Source organism: Arvicanthis niloticus, chromosome 24 (assembly GCF_011762505.2).
Source record: "Arvicanthis niloticus isolate mArvNil1 chromosome 24, mArvNil1.pat.X, whole genome shotgun sequence".
Taxonomy (NCBI): Eukaryota; Metazoa; Chordata; class Mammalia; order Rodentia; family Muridae; genus Arvicanthis; species Arvicanthis niloticus.
This window is the reverse complement of record NC_133432.1, coordinates 3,754,418-3,773,743: the sequence shown is the minus strand read 5'-3', so window position 1 is coordinate 3,773,743 and position 19,326 is coordinate 3,754,418. Positions and strand designations below refer to the sequence as shown.

The window sequence follows — 19,326 nt, the reverse complement described above, 5'->3', positions numbered from 1 at the left end:
CAGACAAGTAAACCTGATGAAGGTGATTCTTCAATTGAAGTTCCCTCTTCTCAGGTGAGTCTAGCACAGTGGTTCTCACTATCACTGTGACCCTTTAATATAATTCCTAATGTAGTGACCCCTCCCCAGCCATGAAATTATCTGTATTGTTACTTTGTAATTGTGATCTTGCTACCCTTATCAATCGTAATGTGAATACTTCTGGTGACAGAGGCTGCCAAGGGGATCTCAGCCCACAGGTTGAGAACCACTGCTCTAGATTGTGTGGAGTTGACAAGAAGTCACCAGGACAATGGCAACCCACCAGTAGCCACACAATGAAGGAAACAAGACTCCCTTTTCTTTAGCAGCCTTCAAACACAACAGCTCTTCAGCGAGGGTTGATGCTTCATATATTCTTCCCCTACGCATGAAGTGCTGCCTGGCTTGAGCTTGTAACCACAGCTGCTCTGAGTTCATGCATTCAATGGCCATGCCATGCCCACAGAACATTTTATGGCTCTTTTTTTCATTCTCAGACTCTCACATTCTCCTCATCCCGCTTCCCTGATGCTCCTGAGCCTTGAGTGGGGGATATAGAGATAATCCATTTAGGGTGGAGCTCTCAGTGAGCTCAGGCAGTCTTCTTAGCATGATGTCTTCTACATAGACATCTGCTCACTGCAGGGAGAAGCTTCCTTGACTGAAGTTGAGAGCTCAGGTATATATATATATAAACATTTAGACAATTTGGTTACACCCATCTAGCAAAACAATGGTACTAAGTTCCCCCCTAGGGCCTATGACCCTCCTAGCCACGTTTACAGTACTGGGCAGGGACTTCTTCCCATGGAGCAGACCTTGAATTCAGTTGGAGAGCAGTTGGTTACCACACGACAATCGAAGCACTCCTGCACCTGTGGCTCCCAGGTGGATGGATCATCAATGGGTAAGTGGATGGATGGATGGATGGATAGATGGATGGATGGATGAATGGATGGGTGGATGGGTGGATGGATGGATGGATGGATGGATGGATGGATGGATAGGTGAATGGATGGATGGATGGATGGATAAGTGGATGGATGGATGGATGGATAGGTGAATGGATGGATGGATGGATAAGTGGATGGATGGATGGATGGATGGATGGGCAGAAGGATGAGTGGATGGATGGATGGATGGATAAGTGGATGGATGGATGGATGGGTGGATAGGTGAATGGATGGATGGATGGATAAGTGGATGGATAGATGGATAGGTGAATGGATGGATGGATAAGTGGATAGATGGATGGATGGGCAGAAGGATGAGTGGATGGATGGATGGATGGATGGATAAGTGGATGGATGGATGGATGGATGGGCAGAAGGATGAGTGGATGGATGGATGGATGGATGGGTAGATGGATGGATGGATAGATAGGTGAATGGATGGATGGGTGGATGGATAAGTGAATGGATGAATATGTAGGCATATTAATAAACGGGTTGAAAAGGTGTAGAGTCAGATGGCTGGGTCAATGATGAACATATGAGTGGATTGTCTTAGTCACGGGGTTTCCATTGATGTAATGAATCACCATGACCAAAACACAAGTTGTGTCGAAAGGGTTTATTTGCCTCACACTTTCACAGCACTGTTCCTCCTGGGAGGAAGTCAGGACAGGAACTCAAACAGGGCAGTGAACCTGGAGGCAGGAGCTGATGCAGAGGCCATGGAGGGGTGCTGCTTACTGGCTTGATTCTCCTGACTTGCTCAGCCTGCTTTCTTATAGAACCTAGGACCAGCAGCCCAGGGATGGCCCCACCCACAATGGACTGAGTCTTCCCCCATCCACCACTAATTGGGAAAATGCCTTACAGTGGGCTCTTAAGGAGACATTTTCTCAATTGGTGGTTCCTTCTTTCATATCACTCTAGCTTGTGCCAAGTTGACATAAAACTAATGAGGACAGTGGATGGATGGGTGGGGGGATGGGCTTTGGGGTATGTGGGTGGGTGGATGAATGGATGGATGGATGGGTGGATTGGCCTGGGTTATGTGGGTGGATGAATGACTGTTGGCCTCTTCCTAAAGCCTCCCTTTCTGCTTGCCTTTCCCAGACACGGAGAAGGCCTCTAGGCCTCTGCCTGCTGTGCCCCAGGCCTGGTGACTGCACCCGTGAACCTGGCATGGCCCCGTCCTGGCATCAGGATGGCTGATGTTTGCAAAGTAGGGCATCCCCTTGCCCAGCCGCCTGACACACTGGCGCAGCCGAATCTGAAAGCTAATGACATTATTGTGTGGAGACACAATGTCTGTGGGCATTTGCTGACCTGGGCTTTGGTGTAGGCTTAGCCCGCATTCTCACCCCGCTTTCTGCAGGGATGCAGCGGTCATCCATCTTGGCACCAGCTCCCCTGGGGAAGGTATAAATACCACCTCCTGCCAGCCTGGCTTCACGGCACTCGCGGGGGCTGGCAATCTGGTAAGAAGGCTTCTGCTGCTTGCTCTGCCCTTTGCCCCTTTGCTCTCTCTTTTTTTTAAATCCATGTTGGAAAGCATGGAGCAGAGAATTCAGCACTTGGCCTCAGTTTTCCCTTCTGTTAATTGGGGAGAAGGGTCATCAAACTCCCTCTGCTATGGGTTAGGAAGCAATCTAGTAGTCTGGCCCAGTGCACAGCCAGTGCCTGGACAAGGATACTCGTTAATATATTAACCAGCTTCTCAGCATCTCCAACCCATTTTTTTTTTTTTTAAATGCTGGAGACTAGAAAAGAAGATGCATTTGGCTTGGGAGCCAGAGATAGCCCCCACCTTGACCATGTCTAGGTTGCTGAGTCCGCTTTCTTATGTCTAGTGATTGCAGCTCCCTTGGGCCAGCTTTGGGGAAAACATGTGGGCTAACCTCGGCTGTACTTGCTCCTGAGTGCTGTGATTTCAGTGTCAGCAAATCCCCTGGAAATATCCTAACCACGCCTCCCTTGGCTGTCCCTTCCTGAGTGCAGAGTGTGCACTCCAGGGCCCTGTCAGATGCACACAGTTGTATGCAGTCCTGGTTCAGACAGGGTGAGGCACCTCTATTACTCTCCTGGTGTACAGAGTGGTAAACTGAGGCACGAGGAGAGGGTGAGACTTGTGAGTGGTCCTTCAGCTGCTGGATAGCAGAATAAGCGCTTGGGCTGGCCCAACTGAGCCCAACACCCAAAGGCAGAGAATTTGATGAGCTGGAAGTGGTCCCAGGGAGGCCTTCCAACATGACTCCATAGCGCCGGAGCCTAGCATCGGGGCGAGAGACTGTGGGAGAAATGGGAGTCTTCTGCTCACAGTTGAGCTGGATTCATAGTGAAGGCGAGGCCAGAGGCCAGGTGGCTGCTTCCAGAACAATCTGAAACCGGGCCAAAGAGAAAAGGACTGAGGGCTGGACCAGGGTTGGCCCAGACGTCCTCTGGCAGCTTGAAGCCAAGGACCAGCAAGGTCCTCACACAACCTTTCTTTCAGGTCACCTCGACACCAGAGTCCACCATGGCCTCAGACCACCAGACACAGGCGGGCAAGCCCCAGCCCCTTAACCCTAAGGTGGGTATCCTGCTGGAGGGAGGGGCAGGCAGCCTCTATGTGCTCCGTTCTCTCTGCAAAGTCAACTTCCTCCTTCTGGTGCCCTCTCTCCACCCTGTTCCTCAGGGGACTCAGTCTCCTCGAGCTGCATACCCGGGGCCGATTCCCCGTGCCCGCTCCCACCCGAATGTCCAGCATCAGCTTCAGACTTTAAACTTCTCTGCTTCTCTGCTGCCCCACGCATGCTACTGCCCACAGGACTCCCCGAGACTGGGGCAGAGACTGGGTGCCAATTGGAGAGGAGTCTAGCTCCACTCCCTGCTGTCTGACCCCCAGCTGATGGCTTGACATCTCTGAACATCAGCCTTACACAATGGGGAGTGACACATAGGACAGTTGTGGAGTCCCAGAAACCAGGCTTAGCCTCCACCTGGAGAGGCATAGGTCCCCACCCCCGATGCTGCTCAGGCCTTCTGCTTTGCTTTCAGACTCCCACACTTCTGAGGGAGTGGAGGTTATCCCAATCTCAAAGGCTGGTCTCACCCAATCTGGTCCAGTCCTACCTCCTAATTCCATCCCCATGAACTTCATTTGTACATCAGCACGAAGATAAACTGTAGCCTTGAGGAGTGAAAGACATCTAACATTAAGCAGATCCAGGGGATCCTCAGGGCTGGGCTACCCAGCAAATGGTGCATCCCCCTGAAGAGGTGACTGGGGTCAAGGGAGGGAGCAACCATGGGAAAATAGGGTGAGAGAATGATGAGGACTCTGGAGCGATGGAAACAGCATGTGCAAAGGTCCTGAGGTTGCCAGCGAATTGGGTGAGTTTGAAGAAAAATGAGGTTGTGTACAGCTCTTCAGTACTGTGGTGTTACACACACATGCTGTGATGTCATAAATATACTGTGCCATCACATACATATACGGTGATGTCATATACTTTTTATGATGTCACAGATGTGCGGTGATGTCACATATATACTGTGAATCACATCCACAATTAAAATCTTTCAATAGTCACAATGGAAACTGTAAAAAAAAAAAAAAAGGAACGGGCTATTAATTTTTTATATTCTGTGTTGTTAAACAGTCCACTAACTCTGCCTGTCTTCAAATCTGTTTTTCCTATGAAGAGTCCACATTAGAGACAACTAGATGTCCAGGGCCAAGCATCTGGTGGCTTCTGCACTGGGTAGTACAAGGTTAAAGAGTTGACCAACAGGAAAGAATATTGAATCTGTAATAATAATAATAATAATAATAATAATAATAATAATAATAATAATAAAATACTTTAATTATATAATTATATTAATTAGTAATATAACATTTTATTATTAGCATTAGTATTTTCCATACCAGCAGCAGGATATAGCACTCCTGAGACCCAGGGCTTCTCAAATGCATGGAGAGCCTGACCCATCCCCACTGGCCACTCCCCACCATGCTCTTATATCCCAGGCCAGGTAATGGCCCCTTAGCCCCTGACTTGCATAGTCTACATCTTCTCAATGCTCCTGCAAATGGCTACCTTTTCCTGGTTTGCCCAGTAGAGAGCTGAAAAGTTTAGTTCCTCCCAGGGCTCCACAGAAAAGTGGAGACAGAGCCCATGTCTTCCGCTGCTGTGCCCACAGTGGTCAGTGACCATGAAGGCTGACCTGGACCCATGGAATCTGCCCCTGAGCCCTCCTGGCCACTCTGTTTGCTCCCTTTATCTCTCTAATCCTCAGTCTGGGAACCAGAAGTGCTTTCTCCAGCCAGTGCTGACCTTGCAGACCCTGCAGCCACCCCTCATCTGCCCACTTCTTCAACAAGGAGTGCCTGCAGGCTCCCATCTCTCAGGGACATGGATGAGAGGCTGGAAAGGCTCCCAGTTCTCAGTGCAGTTGTGAACACAGACTCTGTCCTTTTTTAGCTCATGGTTGCAAGGCCTTCAGCGGCTCCCCTCACACTGCAGAGTCTCTGCTGGTCCCCTACCAAGGGCTGATGCAAAGGCAGGGTGAGGTGAGGAGAGGATTTCTATTGAGAGCCGTCTCATATGGATCCAAGGAGTCCTGAAGACCTCCATGGGTAGAGGCTTGAGGGCCAAGAGATCTGTAGAGGGGGCTCTTGCACCTCCTGATGTGGCACCTCCTGGGAGCTGAGTGGCATCTGGGATCTGGGGTGCTGCACCCTAGAACCAATGCCACGAGACTACCTTTTATCAAGATGCTGGGTTTGGTGTGCACACTCAGCTTGAATGCTATCTGCTTGTCTCTGCTATTTCATATAAGTCCAGGCCCTGACCTGTACCAGCCACCCTAGTTAATGTACTTCCAGGGGAAGCTGCTTAGTGCAGAGAGGCAGCTGGGCATGTAGAGTGGCTCTGATTTAATCTCTAGCACACCAGGGTGTCTGTCATGACTGAGAAAATGCTGGCCGTCATGCCTGCCATGTCCCTAGCTCTGCCACCCATTGTACTGACAGGAAAACAGCCCTGGCAGGCTCGAGGTCTGAAGTCCTTACTCACGTGTTATACCTGTTCTGACTCAGAGGGGTGGACGCTGGCATTCCTGAGGGTCTCTGAGCCTGCTCACCTCCTGTTCAACTCTCCCTGTTCTTCCCAGATCATCATCTTCGAACAGGAGAACTTCCAGGGCCATTCCCATGAGCTCAGCGGGCCCTGCCCCAACCTGAAGGAGACAGGGATGGAAAAGGCAGGCTCTGTCCTGGTGCAGGCTGGACCGTGAGTATCTGGGTGGTCTTATCTAGCTTAAGGCTGTCAGAGCCTGGCAATCAGGGTGCTGAATGGGGCCATCTGACGTTTCTGCTGTGCTCCTAGGTTGATGGGGGCATGGGATCTGACAGCCCGCAGGGAGTTTGTGCTTAGGTGGCAGAGAGCTGGGTTCAAATCCCAGTTAGGCGACTTCCAGGCTGTGTGGTGTCTGGCCATAGACTTCCTTCTGTGATACTAGGTATCTCTTTTGTAGTCGACACCTTGGCTATCACTCTTTAGGCCCTGTCTCTGCTCAAGAGAGAAGGGATGTAATTATGGGGGTAGGGTAGGCTCTTCCCTTACCACAGAGTGAGATGCAAGAGGGTTGTAGTGGCTCTACCTCCCTCAGCAATTCTTGGTAAATGTGAGTTTGGGGGTGCCAGCGATCCCAGCAAGCCAGTAGGCCAGTATGTCTGATGGTTCAGGAATCCTGCACCAAACAGGTTTTAGGAGAATTTGCTGAGTGTGACCCACTGTCTGAGCAGATGCAGTTTTTAAGCATCCGCAGGGAACCAGGCTGTGCCTCAGGAAAACTCCAGTCTTCAGCCTTTGAGCAGAACCTCTGGTCTCATCCACGTTTACCATTTGAGAATTCCCCAAAACACATTTTTAATGTTGAAAATAAGTTTCTGTGTTTGACCAGGTGTGTGTGTGTGTGTGTGTGTACGTGAGTATGTGTGTGCGTGTTGAGGGGCTACTGAGGGTGAAACCCATGGCCTTGCCTATGCACAGTGAACCCCCACTTGCTCTTCAAAACTGTTTTATAAACTATTTTATATACATTAACACTCTTTATAAGAACATGCCTTTTTAAAACTAGCCATTAAATTTTTCATTTTTGTCTTTTGGTGGGGGGAGGGTTCCCATTACTTAAACCAGGTGAGGTTTTTTTTTTTGGTTTTTCGAGACAGGGTTTCTCTGTGTAGTCCTGGCTGTCCTGGAACTCACTCTGTAGACCAGGCTGGCCTCGAACTCAGAAATCTGCCTGCCTCTGCCTCCCAAGTGCTGGGATTAAAGGCGTGCGCCACCACTACCCGGCACCAGGTGAGTTTTGAACTCAGGACTCTCTCAGTGCAGGGATTCCAGGAAAAATATTAATACTTGAATGACTTAGCAAAGATTTGTCCAACTACTCCCAATTTTAACTGAATCTTTCTTACCTTTCAGAAGTATTCCTTGTTAAGATTTTGAAAATCTAGATTTCTTTCTGTGGATGTATTTGTGGGTTTGGTTGTTGGTTTGTTTGGTTTTGATCATATTTGGGTGTATTGTGCAGTGTTGTGAAATGTCAGGAGACAGCACTTGTGACATTACCTGTGTCACAAGTCACACTTCACATGGTCATCTTTCAGAACAGCGTGAGGTCCTTACGTATGAAACCCACAGAAGGACAGTTTCGATGTAGCTCTCTGGCCCAACCTCAGACTCCCGGGCTTAGAGCTCAGGAATCCATTGCAAGCCAGGTCTCCTGGTCATATTTATGTCCAGCTGAGTTTGTGAACCTGCATCATCCATCGCTACATATGGTGGTTTCGTATGTGTTCCCTAATTCATCTGCCTGGTCCCGGCTGGTGGAGGTCTGAGCTCTCAGCTGTTGGGTCTTGTAAACATTTGCTTGTTCAGCCCTGCTTGAGCTCTGGTTGCTGTTCTCAAGAACCCAGAGCTACAAGCGGACTTGCTGGATCTTGTGTAAGCCTTCCTTTAAATGCAAGTGACAGACAGTTGCCTTCTCACCAACCACTTAGATCTGAGAGGCCGCCATTGTCGCACAAGAGCCTGAGAAACTTGGCATTTCAGAATCCCATTCCTCCTTCCTATTTCTCCTTCCTTTGTGGGCCATGCCCTCCCAAGGGAGCGCTGTGGGTTACCGTCAACCCTGTCTGGTCCACAGGGGTCACGTCCCCAGATTCAAATAATCAGAAGCAGAAAAATATCTGGAGGGAAATCACATCTCGTCCTAGCAAGCAAACTCTCACTTCCTCTAGGCTTTTCCCTAAGAAGTAGGCTATGATAGTTTGCACACTGCCCCAAAGGCACCTGCTGTTCCAAGTCACCTGCAGGTGATTTAGAACACACGGGAGGCTCTTGCTGTTGTTGTTGAGTTATGACTCAAGCCTCTTTAGATTCCAGCCCTGTTTCTTACCAGCATTGATCACCTCTCTCCTGTGAATCTAGGAGCCTAGAGTCTCCTGTAAAGGCAAGTAGAGAGCCAATATAAGAATTGATTCTGGAGCCTGCTGTGGATGAAGCTGTGACTCGGGCGACCTCATAGCCCACACTGAACCACACATAGGTGTGCTCAATGCCAAGATGGCGCTCACCTTTCTAATCTCCCTGTCTGGCTGAGGTCACCCTGACCACTCATAGCCTCCAGGCTCAGGCACACAGACTGTGGACACTGGCCAGCGTCACTAGACGGGGCTGTGGGGTTCTTGTTCTGCATTCAGAGCTGGTTATTACATTCCCAGCATCCTCTTGGCCTTAGGGCACAGGATGTGTGCACTGTCATCTGTAACCAAGCTGCTCTTCAGACTTGGGGATTAATTCTCCCGTGTGCTACAGGCATCAAAGGCAGCAGGGCCTAGTGACCTTGCACATACAGTCTTTGTGCTTGGGTTCAGATGGGGCCGCTGCGGCTGGGTTGAGGTACCACGACCCCACTGCACGATGCCAGGAGAGGAAGTCACCAGCCCTTTCTTGTGTCTTGCAGCTGGGTGGGCTACGAGCAGGCTAACTGCAAGGGAGAGCAGTTTGTGTTTGAAAAGGGTGAGTACCCACGCTGGGACTCCTGGACCAGCAGCCGGAGGACAGACTCCCTCAGCTCTCTGAGGCCCATCAAAGTGGTAAGCTCCTTTGCATCTTCCTGCCTTCCCCTGTATCATGGAGCCAAAGCACCAGGGCCCAGGAGACTTACAACACACATTACACTGTTATGATTGGCCAGGGACCACCGTTGTGGCATTTGGCCTCCTTGAGCCTCTATTTGCTCATCTGCAAAATGGACTTTAGTTCTTGCTGGTAAAGATATCCTCATTCCTAGCCCAGCTCCAGGGGATGCGATTCCTGGAACAACTGTGTTGTCCTGTGGACCATGTCCCTTAGGACCAGATTCAATCACTAGCAATCATGAGTATTAGGATATTCTGGGGCTAGGCGAAAGGGGAAGTCAAGACTCAGGCAATGTGAGCTTCTGGTCTATCTCTGACCCTGATTCTTACTAGCATGTGAACTGTTGAGTAGGGAAAGGACTCAGCAAATGCTCGGTTTCGTACCTAAACCTTCCAAAGCCAGACCTGCACCTCCTGGAGCTCGGTAGATCACTGGACTTCCCCTAGACCCGTACGGGCTCTTGTGCTGACTCTGCTGCTCTCAGCTGTGTGATTTTGGGCAAGTGGCTTGCCCTCTCTGAGCCTCAGTTCTGTCCTGTGTCAAGTGGTAATATGAACTTCTAAAAGGATGGGAAAATAAACTAAGAAAAATTTCACCGGGGCAGTCGGTTACTGGGGCGGTCTGAAGATGCTGGGAGACCCTGAGCCTGCTGGGGCCATGGAAGCCTGCATGTGTGCAAGTGCTGAGCTATGGCTGCTGTTTATGTAGTAGGAAGCGGAGGTTGCAGGAGGCAATCTGGAGTCGCAGAATCAAATGCTTCCCAAGCACAGGATCTGAGCTTGGCTGTCCCATGACAGTTGCTCCATAGGAATCCAGTCGCTAGCCAGAGCCCTTGTCCCACCTGGAAGTGGACATATTGGCAGAGGTGGGTAGAAGGTGGGACAGGAAGGGAGGGGTGTCCCAGGCTTCACCCACCCCCCTCTGTCCACAGGACAGCCAAGAGCACAAGATCATCTTATATGAGAACCCCAACTTTACTGGGAAGAAGATGGAGATCGTGGATGATGACGTGCCCAGCTTTCACGCCCATGGGTACCAGGAAAAGGTGTCTTCTGTGCGAGTGCAGAGCGGCACGTGAGTGTGACCCCAGCCCACAGCCTCTGGGACCCCAAGCCCTGTTCTGTCCTGAGCTCACTGGGGAGGAGGGCTCACATTGGCTTCCTCTCACTTTCAGACCATCTGGTGGGAATCACCAGCCTGTAGGCTGTGGGAAGTTAGATCCTGGGCTGTGTCCCCCCATCCTGTCCCTCAGTGTCACCTGGGCAGGCAGAAGCATCAGATGCCACAAACAGAATGTTCTTTGCTCAATGGGGAGGAGGTGGACCCTCTGTCCCTGCAGACATCTGAGGCTACAGTTTGAAGGAGTAATTCCCCTTTGACATGTGACCTTGGCTTCCAGCCCGTGGAATTCTCACTGTGAACCAGAGTGCACATGACGTCCTAGGTGGATCCTCAGGCAATGTGTGCTGGAGAGGTGCACACAGTTGTTATTCTGTGCCTGCAGCTCTGCTGCTCAGTTTTGACCAGCCAGGGGAGGAACATTCTTGAAACACATGAATACGCACACACACACACACACACACACACACACACACGTGCACACGTGCACACACACTCATGCATGAGCACATACAGGTACACAAATATGCACACACAGGTATATACACATGTACACACAGAGATAAGCACACACACATATGCACATGCACACACACTCATGCATGAGCACACACAGGTACACAAATATGCACACACAGGTATATACACATGTACACACACAGATAAGCGTGCACACACACACACGTACTAAACACAGACATGCTTTTCTGTTGGGAGCAGCACAGCACAATGACTGTCTCCATATCAGTGTGATGGCAGTATGATAAGGGTAAGGACTCACTTGGCTGGCTTTGCAGTTAGGCTTGCTGCATAAGCATGGGCACTTGAGTTAGAATTCCCACACCGGTGAAAAAAGCCAGGTGTGGCTGCACATGCACACCTGTCAGGCCAGGTGTGGCTGCACACACACACACACACACACACACACACACACACACACACACACGGCAGTCTGTCAAAGTTGGACACATACTCCAGGTCATGCTCACAGACACAGAGGGACAATACACATATTCCTGAGCGCTCTCTCTCTCTCTCTCTCTCTCTCTCTCTCTCTCTCTCTCTCTTCCAACCCCCCTGGTAGAAAAGGCAGTTTATTAAGAAAGAGCAAGGCACCCTGAAACTGGGAGTGGGCTGGGGGGATGGGTGGGATCTGGTCATCCCTGGGTCATCACACGTTCTGATGCGTCCAGAGGGCACCAGGCCTCTCTGTGTGGGCTCTGTTCCATACAGCCAATGATCTTGGGGTCCCCAGCCCTCTGTCCACCTTTCTTCCATGTGTCACTCTCAGTAATTCTGTGTCCTGCCCTCTGGTCTCCACCAAATCTGAGTCCTGTGGTCCCAGAAGCCTTTGGGGAAACAGAGGGCAATGATCAATCTTTTTGGAATAAGCTTCCCTAACTAGTGGCAACTTGTAATCAGCTCTACTGGCTGTTTGCACCGCAGGAATTGGGGGATGCTTCAAATCAGGGTGTTGGGCCCCAGCAGAGCTGGCTTGAACATGTACCCTGGCTTCTGAGGGGTTGTCAGGTCCCATCAGTATAAACCTCTCTGTACAGCCAGTCATCATCCTTGGCTGTTTTAATTTACCCATCAGTGCCAAGTGCCTCACACTGTGTCAGGTGCTCCATATTTGAAGGGAGATGGTGAGATTGAGTAGTCTGCCCTCCAGAGGGACAGTTGTCAATCAATCATTTAACGCTTCACACAAACCTAAGGGGCTTCCCTCAGACTCTTGAGCTGAGACCCGAAGGCAGAGTTGGAATTGCAGGGCAAAGAGGGTCCAAAAGTCATTCAAAGAAAGCTGTGGGGTAGTGGCCCTGTGGTGAGAGGAAGCCTTGGCGGGCAGTCCTGTTCTCTATGGTGGAATGTGGCCATGTGGCCATGGCAGAGCTTAGGACTGCAGGGCAGGGGTGGAGGTATCCAGAGTCTGTCAGGTAAGACCCTCTGCCTGGGCTGGAGAAAGTTGTTATTTTCATCAAGAGGTCAAGAGCTACTCACACCCTGCCTGGTCAAGGCACTGAATGTAGATGGGTGGTAGAGAGTCCTCTCTATCTCCTCCTCTCCTTGAGCCTTGTTGCTGGGCATAGGGCCAAGATAGGATGTCCTGAGGCAGCATGGGAGACCATGTGATTTTAAGCTTTTGTGGAATATCCAGTGTGTAGTGAGGTAGTGAGCTCCCTGTCAGGGGAAAGAAGCAAGCAGGGTCTCTCCTACCTCTCCTGGTGTCAGGACACCCAAACTCACTTTTTTCATCTCACCATGTCTCCCTGCTACTTCTGCCTGCAGATGGGTTGGCTACCAGTACCCCGGCTACCGTGGGCTGCAGTACCTGCTGGAGAAGGGGGATTACAAGGACAACAGCGACTTTGGGGCTCCTCACCCCCAGGTGCAGTCTGTGCGTCGCATCCGTGATATGCAGTGGCACCAGCGAGGCGCCTTCCACCCCTCCAGCTAGAGCCCTGATCCTCCCCTCCCCAGGGTCTAGGCCCACCATCCCAGGGCCTCCTGACACCCAGAGTGAATAAAGTGTGGCTTGCAACTTGTTTGCTATGCGTCTTTTATTCATGGCATACCTGGGGCACATGTGTGTGCATGTGATGTGATGTGATGTGATGTGATGTGATGTGATGTGATGTGATGTGTGTGTGTGTGTGAGAGAGAGAGAGAGAGACAGAGAGAGATAGAGAGAGAGAGAGAGAGACGGAGGCAAGGGGAGGTAAAGTAGAGAGGAAAAGGGAGAGGAGGGAGAGGGAAGGAAGGGAGAAAGAAGGGGGGAGGGAGGGAAGGTAGAGAGGAAGAGGGAGGAGAGGAGAGAGAGGGAGGAGAGGGGTGAAGAGAGAAAGGGGAAGAAGGAGGAGATGAGGGGAAGGAGAGGGGGAGAAGGAAGGGAAGGAGGGAGGGAAGGAGGAGAGGGAGAGGGAGGGTTGAGGGGGGAGAGGAAGATGGAAGGGAGGAGGAGGGGAAGGGGGAGGTGAGGGAGAAGGAGAGGGAGGGGAAGGAGGGAAGAGGGTAAGATGGAGGGAAGGGGGAGGGGAGGAGGTGAGGGAGAGGGAGATGGGCAGGTAGCAGGCATCTGGGCTGAGGTCTGTAGTAAGACCCCATTGACTCTTACATCTCTGCCACTCCATAGCTGTGTGACAGAGAACACACCAGTAATGGCTCCCTGAGCTGTTGTCTATTTGATTTACCTTGCAAAGTAGCCAGTGTGGCTGACCTTCTGGGCCTCACACAGCATGCTACAGAACATCACCTTTCAGCACCACCACATTGTGTGTGTATGGGGTGTCCACACTGTGTGTGTGTTACTTACAGCAGTTGAGCTGTGGGAGGCCCACTCGACCCACAGCAGGGGGATCAATACATTGTTACAATACACTAAGACAATGCTAAAATACAATGTTACAATATAATACAATGTTAATGGCTTCCATTTCTTGCTCATTCTTCGACCACCAGTATCAAGGGTCTACTTTCTTCCTGGGACCAAACAAGGTGGGTAGTTGAGCCGTGGTGATTATTATTGATGGAGTTGCCTCATTCATGACTTGCAAACAGGCCCCCAGGAACTCAGGGGGGTGCATTTTTTGGATGTTGGTTGGAGCAGATAATGAAATGGTACAGTTGGGGCCCCTAATCCCACATGAGGTGTCCTTATGAGAAGGGGAAACAGACACAAACACCCAGTACCATGGACGGTTATGTGTGAATATTGGTCTCGCTGTCAACTTGGCGGGACTGGAATCACCAGTGGGACACGCTCTGCCTGAGTCTATGAAAGGATGGCCAGGAAGAGTAACGGAGGGTAATGACCGCCCTGATGAAGCAACAGGAGGCTTGGATATAAAGAAGTGCACCTTGGAGACAGGTGGGTCCACCTGCCTCAGCTCCTGCCCTAGAGTGCGTCTGCTGCTGCTGCTTTGTCCTGCGTGGACACCAGACTCCAGCGTCTTCAGCCTTACTGTGTGGATTGGACCCCAGCCCCTCCACAGGAACCTCTTGCAGAACTATCCTGGGACTTCCTGGCATCCAGTTTTGTTGACTGAAAGGCCCCTGGGTTCTCTGTATATCCACGGTGGGAGGAACTGTTGTTGGACGACCTAGTCTGGCTGAGCCAATGGAATAAATCTTTTTTTATTATTATTATTATGTATTTCACTACATCATTCCTTTATTGGTTCTGTCCCTCTAGGGAGACCCAACACACCACACTAAGAAGGGTTTATTGCTTTTATCACCCGAGGGAAGTCCAAAGAATGCTGAGGGCAGCAGAATGGTGGAGCACACTCCCTGCAGCGTGTGGGAGGAGCTGACCTGACAACGCCTCAACCAAACAGGAACACCTGTCTAGTTCTCTGTCCCAGCCACCCCCCCCCCCAACTCCCACGGTAGTAGCATGAGAAAAGAGCCACCCCTAGGCCAGGTGAGGACATCCTAAGTGGTGAAGTGTTGTTTAAAGGGGTGTGGAGGTGTGAAATTTTCCAGGTAATGTTAAGGTGATCAACAGAGGAGTCAAGGAGAGGCATGATAAACCGCTCCTCCCCTCCCTCCTCCCCCCTGCCCCTGCGCACACATAGGAAGCTCCTGAGCCTTGGCTGAGTGGGTCCTGAGATATGAGGAGTATGTAATGCTTACTGTGAACCTCTCACAAAGTAAGTGGTAAAAGCTTTAACAATGTTTTCTTTTGTTTGAAGATCCAGAACTTTGGGAGCACCTAGTGGGTCAGCTAATCTCAGATGGATCGGCAAGGGTGGCTTCCCGCAGGGAAGGATTCACATGGCTGAATAGCTGCTGGCTGGGCATCAGCTACCGCTGTCCGCTTGGACACACCCAAGTGGGTGGTCCTTGGGGTACTGCCATCCTTACTTCCTGGCAATGGCTTCCAGGAGCCAGTGCCCCCAGGTGGAAGGTGAAGCTGAAAGACATCTTTGTGAGTGGTTCCTCATTCTCCCGACACGTCCCACGTCAGGTGGGGTTGCCCAGGTTTGGGAGAAAGAGGCAAAGGTCTCACCAGTCAGTGGGGCCATCTAGTGGTGGCCATCCTCAGAAAACGCCACCTTCCATGGAGATTCTGGGAACATAGGGCGTCGCTTCCATGGGGCGGGACAGGGACTTGGTGTATGAAATCCAGCAGGACACAGGTTCTCTTGGGCCTGGATTCAAGGATTTGGTAGCTGGTCTTAGTCCCTGCCCCCGTTTGTCACTGTAGGGTGTGATCTGTCCACCACCTTCCCCCATTTCTTTCATCCTCTACTTGTCCAGGAAGTCCACAAACCGCCTCTCTGGTCTCCAAGGACTTGTCCACTCCCCTTCCCAGCCTTCTGGAAGCCATTTCCCATACTGGCCACGAGGTGTCAGCAAAGCGCCATCCTCAGCGCTCCGCCAGTCACCGAGGTGGGCGGGGCCTCGCGCCCCCTGGCTGCTGATCTGCTGGGAGGCTGAGCCCTCCCGGGTCCCACGCAGGAGCGCATGCGGGACACGCACGGACTCTAAAAATATAAGGTGTCTGCAGGAAAAGATCGGCGTTTCGTTTCATGCTTCCAATCTCTGGAACAAAAGTTAGAACACAAACCGCCGCGGAGACAAAATAAAAATGTTTTATTCTTGGCTTCCTCGCGGCCAGGTCTCTCGGGGTCGCCTAGTTTCTTTTGCGTTTCTGTGCTGACCGCCTCGCGTGGGCGCCCACGAGCCTTTCTGGTGTCTTCCGCAGGAAGGGCCCTGCGCATGTGTAAACCACAACGCCGACCAGCTTCCATGAAACTTCAGGAATCTTAAATTTGAATTTCATTCTCGCTTTACAAAAAAAAAAAAAAAAAAAAAAAAAAAAAAAAAAAAAAAAAAAACCCGGATCTTTCCTAAGAAAGTTCCCTCTCCGCTCCCAAGCATTTAAAATATTTAAAACATTGCGCAAAAGGATTTGTTGTGTGGGCTGGGAACACACTGGGGTCACCCTAAACACCACGTTCCCACATGGTGTTTCATGAAACTTTGTAGTCACGGAACAAAAGAAAGCCAGAAATCAAGGCCCTTTTATAATATTGGAAGTGGCATCAGATAAATGGGTTACAGCGGTGCAGAGGCATCGCAGCTACACCCCAGATGCTGTCCCATAGCTTTCTCAGCCTGTTGGTTGGTGAACACTGGGGGTGTATTCATACATTGGAAATATCTAATGGTCGCAAAAGCTGCTGGATCAGGCACAGAGAAAGCCAATATATATCAAAGGGCCAGAGATGCCCCAAGAGAATTCGGCTCTGTACTTGGCAACATTCCAACCTGTCCACACTGCTGCATTTCTGACCAGCCACCCAGCCTTTATAGGGTTTCTAGTGCTGTGATAAACATCATGACCAAAGCAAATTGGGGAGGAAAGGGTTGATTCAGCTTACACTTCCACGTCTGAGTTCATGACTGAAGGAAGCCAGGATAGGAACTCAAGCAGGGTAGGAGCCTGGAGGCAGGAACTGATGCAGAGGCCATGGAGGGGTGCTGCTCACTGGCTTGCTCCCCATGGTTTGCTCAGCCTACTTTCTTATAGAATCCAGAACCACTAGCCCAGGCGTGGCGCCACCCACAATGGGCGGGGCCCTCCCCCCATCAATTGCTAATTAAGAAAATATTCCACATGTTTATCTACAGACTGCTTTTATGGAGACATTTTCTCAATTGAGGCTCCCTCCTCTCTGATGACTCTAGCTTGTGTCTAGTTGACACAAAAACCATCGAGGACACAGACAGCTTCTTCCCTCTCATTCTCCTTCAGAACATGGACCAGGGACAGTTCTGCTGCAGACCTCAGGTGATATTTGGTGACATTCTTAGCTCTTGGGTTGGCTAGTGGCGTGTTAACAATCTTCAAAAACGTTTCTCTTGGAAGTTAGAAGTTCTGGAGTCCCTCACTCAACCATCTTCCCAATCCCTCTGTCTTCCTTCCTTCCAGGCTCCGGATAGGTGCTTTCTATTCACTCATCAGCTCATCAGCCCCTCCCCCAGCAACTGTGTTAGCTTATAACAGGCTTCCCCACTGGACTGTGAGCTACATCTGGACAAAGGCCAGGCTAGCTCACCCCAGGGTCTCCAGTGCCTCACAATCCCTGACACAGAGCAGGTGTGTGACAGCTCATAGCTGGATCTGGACAAAGCCCAGGCTAGCTCACCCCAGGGTCTCTAGTGCCTCACAATCCCTGATACAGAGCAGGTGTGTGATAGCTCATAGCTGGATCTGGACAAAGCCCAGGCTAGCTCACCCCAGGGTCTCCAGTGCCTCACAATCCCTGACACAGAGCAGGTGTGTGACAGCTCATAGCTGGACAAGAGGCCCCTCCTTACCTCCCGGGTGGGGAACCCCCAGACTTCAAATGCAGATGTTCTTGGTACAAGGAACCGTTGGGGGTTCACAGTGGGGTGTGCCTTTACTGGTACCTCGGGGAACTCCCTCCACCTTGCCTGGATGGGGCCCTGGGACTCTGATGAGTCTCCTCTTCGTCCTCCCCACCTCCCCACTTGCACATGCTCAGGGTTCGAAGACAGATCCACACAGAGCTGATGGCTTTTACTTGAAGTCGGTTCAGATTAGCAGCGGCCTTTGCCACTCCTGCTGAGAGCCATCAGCGCCTGGCTTATTTCCTGTCTCAGAGCCGTGGACGCCTCACACCTGACACAGGAGCCACAGAGTTAGAACTGGAAGATTGCTCATTTTCCCAGCTGCCTGTGGGTACTTTGCAGCCTCTGCCCTGCGTGCATCTCAGCTCTCTGGTGTAGGGGCAAAATACTGGGTGAAGGGGATGGGTAGTGGGGGTTAGAACTTTTTGAGGCTTCTTGTAGAGAAGTCAGTGGCCTGACACGATGTCCCCAGATTTGTAAAAAAACCTGTCTAATTATTTCATTATTTTATGTGTATTATTGTTCAGCCTCATGCATGCTTGTGAACCTTTTACATCCCTGGTGCCCTCAGAGACCAGAAGAAAGCATCAGTTCCCTTGGAACTGGAGTTAACAGATGGTTGTAACTACCCACTACCATGTGGGTGCTGGGAACTGAAGCCAGGTCCTCTACAAGAGTGGCTGGTGCCCTTAACCACTGAGCCATCTTTTCAAACCTACACAGGTGGTTTTGTAGCTTTCTGGCGAATTCCTCGGACCATGTCCTTCTCCTTTCGGCGGTGAAGTCTCTGTGAAGGCAGATGCCAGGCCTGGTTCTGCATTTGGTGTCCTCAGAGCCTGTGTTCACAGACTGAGCTTGCTAGTCAGCGAATGAATGAATGAATGAATGACTTAGTTATGTGAAGGCAGGAGACGATGGAGGAGCCAGACTGCCAGGTTATGGAAATTAGATGTTGTTCCCGTGCTCTCTATGGATCAGCCGATGAACAGTTGGTAGTTTCTTCCAGAGCAGACGCTGACATGCGTCATGGGACTCAGCAAGACTGTGTATGTATGTGTGTGGTCTGCTCAGCTCCATTGAGGGCTTTGTGTGAAGTAGGAGTCCCCAGCTCAGGCCCAGTGGCTGGGGCAAGAAAGGGAAGCCATTACTATCTCTATTGTCATCAGTCCCCTCATACTGGTCACGGGTATGCTGGCAGACCAGGAGCATAGAGAGGGGCTTCCAGTGCATTCCTCATTCCAGGATCGCTCCGTGTGTTGTGGGGCTGTCCCTTGAATCACAACATCAGGTTGACAAGCAGGAATGTCTCCAAACTTGACCCTAGGCAAGTGAGACCCTACTGACAGCTGTTGGTGTTAGGGACAGTTAGGCTGGGTAGGTAAATGCTTAGGCATGACCCTGGGCGGGGTGTGTGTGTGTGTGTGTTAGGCAGACTTGCCGAGAAAGAGGGAACACTTCAGGATGTGTTAAGGGAGGCACACACTTGTCTCTATCTCCTATGTGGTACGCTCTCAAATAAGCTTTTTGGAATGGCAGGGTCAAGGGTCAAGTCTATCCATGCTAAGATGGGGAAACTGAGTCCCAGGGCCCCAGTTCACTGCTCTGATCCCCTGTCCTCCCATAGTCCAAGACAAACATTGAGTGTGTGCATACATGTT

The 19,326-nt window shown here is 50.9% G+C and overlaps 1 protein-coding gene across 1 annotated transcript; it reads left to right on the top strand.

Moving 5' to 3' along the window:
• Nucleotides 1-2,359: 2,359 nt before the first annotated feature.
• On the top strand, nt 2,360-12,831 carry Crybb2 (crystallin beta B2). Its single transcript, XM_076922414.1, has 6 exons — nt 2,360-2,449; nt 3,463-3,540; nt 6,129-6,247; nt 8,988-9,120; nt 10,098-10,240; nt 12,575-12,831. Exons 2-6 carry the CDS (start codon nt 3,487-3,489, stop codon nt 12,741-12,743), a joined length of 618 nt encoding a protein of 205 aa, XP_076778529.1. The 5' UTR covers nt 2,360-2,449; nt 3,463-3,486; the 3' UTR covers nt 12,744-12,831.
• Nucleotides 12,832-19,326: the final 6,495 nt, after the last annotated feature.

Bases quoted from the DNA above. Each gene is read 5' to 3' on its own strand.
- Crybb2 (XM_076922414.1), top strand. From the start codon at position 3,487: ATGGCCTCAGACCACCAGACACAGGCGGGCAAGCCCCAGCCCCTTAAC. The intron at 3,541-6,128 runs GTGGGTATCCTG...TGTTCTTCCCAG, and splicing joins CCCAGCCCCTTAACCCTAAG to ATCATCATCTTCGAACAGGA. The intron at 9,121-10,097 runs GTAAGCTCCTTT...CTCTGTCCACAG, and splicing joins CTCTGAGGCCCATCAAAGTG to GACAGCCAAGAGCACAAGAT.